This window comes from Nuphar pumila, chromosome 7, assembly GCF_984573655.1.
Source record: "Nuphar pumila chromosome 7, dmNupPumi1.hap1.1, whole genome shotgun sequence".
Lineage (NCBI taxonomy): Eukaryota > Viridiplantae > Streptophyta > Magnoliopsida > Nymphaeales > Nymphaeaceae > Nuphar > Nuphar pumila.
This window is the reverse complement of record NC_143255.1, coordinates 3,587,916-3,592,731: the sequence shown is the minus strand read 5'-3', so window position 1 is coordinate 3,592,731 and position 4,816 is coordinate 3,587,916. Positions and strand designations below refer to the sequence as shown.

General features: G+C 49.4%; 1 protein-coding gene across 2 annotated transcripts; it reads left to right on the top strand.

The window, feature by feature from the left end:
- Positions 1-796: 796 nt before the first annotated feature.
- Positions 797-4,340, top strand: LOC149830874 (uncharacterized). Of its 2 annotated transcripts, none has more exons than XM_090011902.1 (2): positions 797-2,684; positions 4,003-4,340. In XM_090011902.1, exon 1 carries the CDS (start codon positions 923-925, stop codon positions 2,678-2,680), a length of 1,758 nt encoding a protein of 585 aa, XP_089868028.1. In that variant the 5' UTR covers positions 797-922; the 3' UTR covers positions 2,681-2,684; positions 4,003-4,340. The 2 variants fall into 2 exon arrangements, with proteins under 2 accessions (XP_089868028.1, XP_089868029.1); XM_090011903.1 differs by having other exon boundaries at positions 834-2,690.
- The last annotated feature ends 476 nt before the right edge of the window (positions 4,341-4,816 follow it).

Below are 4,816 nucleotides of genomic sequence, written 5' to 3'. Positions count from 1 at the left end.
ATTGGCGGTGCAAACGGATCAGATACAGACTGGATCATGCCAGATCCGAATCTGATTCAGAACCGATGAGATAATGTTGAAGCAGGATCCGAGATACATGTGGTAACACTGGATCCGGTAAAAGGCAAAAGACTAAAAACAAGCTTCTTACATGTAAAAAGGGATGCAATTGGATCAGATTTCAATCTCAATCCAAAATATATCTACCCTAAGATACTGATACAAATCCGATCCAAACTTGAAAATAATCTGATTTAGCAAATTCAAATCCGATGAAATGTACATTGTGATCTTAATTTAAGGATTCTAATTAAGAAATAACATGTGGGTTTCAAATCGGATATCCAACTTTCATGCTTAAATTCGTGGGTTGGGTTTAGCTAGGCCCCACTAAATTCTTCTTTTATTTAACCAGACACAAGTATGGTCGGGTTTACTATCTGGGGTGGGTCCACCACGGCCGAGTGGGTCTTACCGGGCCTCTGGCTTCACAAGGACCCGAACCCATCCCATCGTGGGTCGGGTACCCGATGGTGTGGACCCAAAACCAGATCCATGTCTACCCAAGAGGGCCAGAGACACTCTTCGTTGAGTACCTGACAAACAAACCATCACGAAATTACGAATTTACCATCCACGCATCCTTGCTTCTCTTCCACGCTAAGCGAGAAAAGACACGAGAACCAGAAGGGAAATGACCGTCATTAACTGAAAACAGGCCCCGAAAAGCGTCACCCTCCTTCCGAAATCACGTTCGCCCTGTCGTATTTATTCTCTAACCGTCACTCTGCCCGCCAGAGTCCTCTCTCTCTCTCTCTCAAGAATTCCGGCGACACGTCGGAGAATTCCGTTAACTCCGGCCGAGTCCTAGCCAGAAATGTGTCCTTATCTTTGTGTTCAGCTGCCGAAGGAATCGTGAAAAATGAATAAGCTGGAAATCGAGCGAGCGCAATCGGAGAAAGAGAAGAAAGAGGAAGAGGAGGAGAAAGAAAAATTCCGGCAGCCGGAGAGCGATCTCAGCCGAGCTGTGGACCTGATCGCGGCAGTGACGGCCCTCACTCACTCGACGCGGGTCTTTCCTGCAAAGTGGCAGTCGATTCGCGGAAAGCTCGATCGGCTACGCTCCGACCTCTCCAACGCCCTCCTCCTACTCGACTCCGCCTCGGCCTCCGGCGACGGCTACCGCGAGGTCTCCGCCATTGCCGTCCCGTCGATCGTCGAGACAGTGCGCGAGTGCTCCGCTCTAATGCGGAGCTGCACAGAGCTTTCCTACAGCGGGAAGCTTCTGATGCAGAGCGACCTCGACGCGCTGTCTGGCCGCCTCGACGCTCATCTCCGGCGCCTCGACGGCGTCTACCAGGCGGGAGCCCTCACGACCCATGCTCTCGCGATCGTCGTCTCCCGGCCTCCCGCCGGTGCATCCAAGGATGACATGCTGTTCTTCGTCCGCGACCTCTTTACTCGCGTCCAAATCGGAACCAGAGCGATGAAGGTGGACGCCCTCCGGACTCTGGAGAAGATCGTCCGCGATGAGGACAAATACCAGAGAATCCTCGTCGAGACCGGTGAGGTAGCTCAGTTGGTGAGGGCTTTGGAATCCGACGATGCGGAGATCAGCGAGCGATCGGCCGGAGTTCTCGCGGCGATCGCCGGGAACGACAAGCACAAGGCGGAGCTCGTCTCTGCCGGAGTCATCTTCCCGGCAATCAGGCTGCTGCAAACCCGCAGAGGGCCTGGAAGAGAGGCTGCGGCGGCGGTTCTCAACAGGCTGACGGCGAACTCCGAGAACGCATGGTCCGTCTCGTCTCAGGGAGGAGTAACGGTGTCGTTAGCGATCTGCCAGAATGCAAAGGGCATACTCAGGCGGGAGGCAGCCGGGATCCTGAGGAACCTCGCTGGTGTGGAGGAGATCCGGCGGTTCATGGCGGAGGAAGGGGCTGTTTCTGTCATGATCCGTCTTCTAAAGTCCAGCGATGACGAGGCGCAGGCGTGCGCGGCCGACTGTCTCCGAATCATGTCATCCGGCGACGGCTTCGTGAGGAATTCAATAGTCAAGGAGGGAGGAATCCAGTCCCTCGTGTCTATCCTGGGCTCGAAGTCGCCGGAGTGCCGGGAATTGGCGTTGCGGGCGATCGGAAGCTTCTTGTCCTCACCGAATTCCGCGAAGATCGTCCTCCTCTCCGGGTTCCTCGGCCGGATTCCGGCGATCCTGTGGACCGGAGAGTTTGCGGTGCAGGAGTCGGCGGTGCGGGCATTGAGAGACCTCGCGAAGCTCTCTAATGATGCGAAGAGAGGCGCCGGAGACGCCGGAATCATGCCGGAATTGCTCAAGCTTCTCGACGCGAAGTCTGTTGCAGTAAGAGAGATGGCCGCCGAGGCGTTATCGTTGCTCCTCGCCGTCCCGAAGAACAGGAACATGTTCATTGAGGAAGATCGCAACATCGTTCGAGTCCTCCAAACGCTCGACTCCGACGACAGCACCCGAGTAAGGCAGTTCCTCCTCGTCGCACTCATTTGTATATCGAATTCTCCCGCCGGCAGGCGGAAGATCTCGTCGTCCGGATGGCTGCCGGCCGTCGAGCGGCTCGCCGATAGCGACGTCCCGGAAGCGAAGCGGATCGTCCGGAGGATCTCCGGCAATAAATTCCGAAAGATCCTGGGCGGCATTTGGAGATCATGATCATGTAAAGGTTTTTGTCCTTTCGATTTCTTTTTTAATTTCTGAATTTTATATTATTGAGGTTTGCGATAATTTACCCGTGTTTAAATGATTTGTTGGTAATATTCGAACCACGTATACCGAAAATGATAGCCTATGACTGCAACAAATTAATAAAGGATTTTTTTTTGTATCACTACTATCTGCAGTTATTTTTAAAAAAGTTTTCTTTTTAATCTCATATTTGAAAATTTCCAGAAGTTGAGAAATTTGTGAGTTATCTCCATAAGTTGGGCGCTATTTTGAAATTTCCCTGAACTAAATGACCTCTTTGAGGACTGTTTGAAACATTTTAGTTGCTTTTGTAAGGCTAAAAGTTTGGCGTATGGACCATTTTTAGGTTGAGTACTAGGGTTCATCGAAACGGTGAATATCCTTTCTTCCTGTATCTTTTATCCCAAAAAAAACGGTGAACATCTTAAAAGTGATCAAATTTAAAGCGCCGTGGTTTTTACAAGATTAAAACTTAAAAAAGGGATAAACCAACTCTCTCTCTCTCTCTCTCTCCAGTCGTGTGCATCGCCCGATTTGTACTCTTTTCGATTAGAAAACCGAGAGTATCTTGAAACAGGCACAGAATTACAAAAGCAAAACCCGACAACCTAATTCTTAAAATGATCTTTGTCTGCAACCACTTATCCAGAAAAAGCAGGATAATTTCGGAACTTTTATCAACGTTGCAGTTGTCCAACTATTCCCACTTCTGTGGAGGCAGATCAGGTCATGCTGAACATGAGCGTTTTTGCTCATGCCGACATCGTGGCCGTTTGTTTGCATTTTGGATGAATGCCACGTGGTTTTGTTGATTTTTTAGCTTTTTTAAAATGCAAATCGGATGGCCACGATGTCGGCATGAGCAAAAACGCTCATGTTCAGCATGACCTGATCTGCTTCCCACTTCTGTGGATGAGTGGGTGCATCTGAGCATCCTCAAAAAGCCTAGTTGATGAACGATGCCAAACTGAACACGCGTCTCAGATGGGAAGCTTTCTCTTTGCTGCAATTTCCTTGATTCATCTTTCCTTATCCGTAGCTGAGAGCATCCAATGATCCAAAGTACCCAAGCTATGACTGACTTTTTTTTTCTTTTGATAAGCAAGCTGGGGTTAGGTGGGCAATGGGCCTGGTTGCCGGCCGCGGCTCTGCCTGGGCCTATTCCCGAACCGGGCCGACACAGGCCGGGCCTTAATTTTTTTATTTTTATTTTTACTTCATAGTTTATACTTAGGTAATGTTAGGGTTTCACTTTTCCTCCTTTTTAGTTTTCACTTTTCATGCTGCAGGTTGCCTTCCTTTCTCCTCCCGCTGCTGCTGTGGACCTGAGGTTTCTCCGGCGATTGGTGACGGCGACGGTGACACTCGAGTCAGTGTAACATCCCTCTCTTGCCCTTGCCCCAGCTTTTCTTCCCTTCCCCTCCGACGGCTGTTGTGATTTGCGTCGGTAACCAGCCACCGGCGATCGGCGATTGCGATCACGTGTAATCTCTCTCTCTCTCTCTCTCTGAGCATGCCCCCAACCTGTTGGCTTGTGTCCGGTGGATTTCCTGTTTGCTTATGTGTCTTATAATTGAAGAGTATGATATACGGTTAAATTATGGCTTACAACGTTTGCTTCTTGTTCCTTTCACATTCTTTTGAAGACGTTACAGGCTAACAATCGCCGGAGAAGGAAAATATGGCTTTTTTATTGCCGAGAAAGTGAAATATTAGGGTTGTTGTGGTTTCATTTCAAATGGTTGAGGCCCGTTCTTTTCCTCTCGGAAGCTCTTGAAGCTTAAAACTTTGTGTGCTAGGTTTGATAAGTTTAGAAGCGCTTATGCATTGGATGAATCACGCTGACGTGAGGTGATTATGTCAAATAAAAAAAAAGAAAAAAAAAAAAAATGGCTACTTTAGCCCGACCTGGCCCGGCCGGATAAGCCATGAGTTGAGGTGATTAACCGATTATGTAAAAAAAAAAAAAAAACAAATCAAGTTCAGCTCGGCCCATGGGGCGATGGACTAACGGTGGGCCAAGCCTTTGCTAATGGGGCCTGAACTGGGCTTTTGGTACGATCCATTAGCGGGCCTGGCCGGCTCGTTTCCCACCACTAGGTT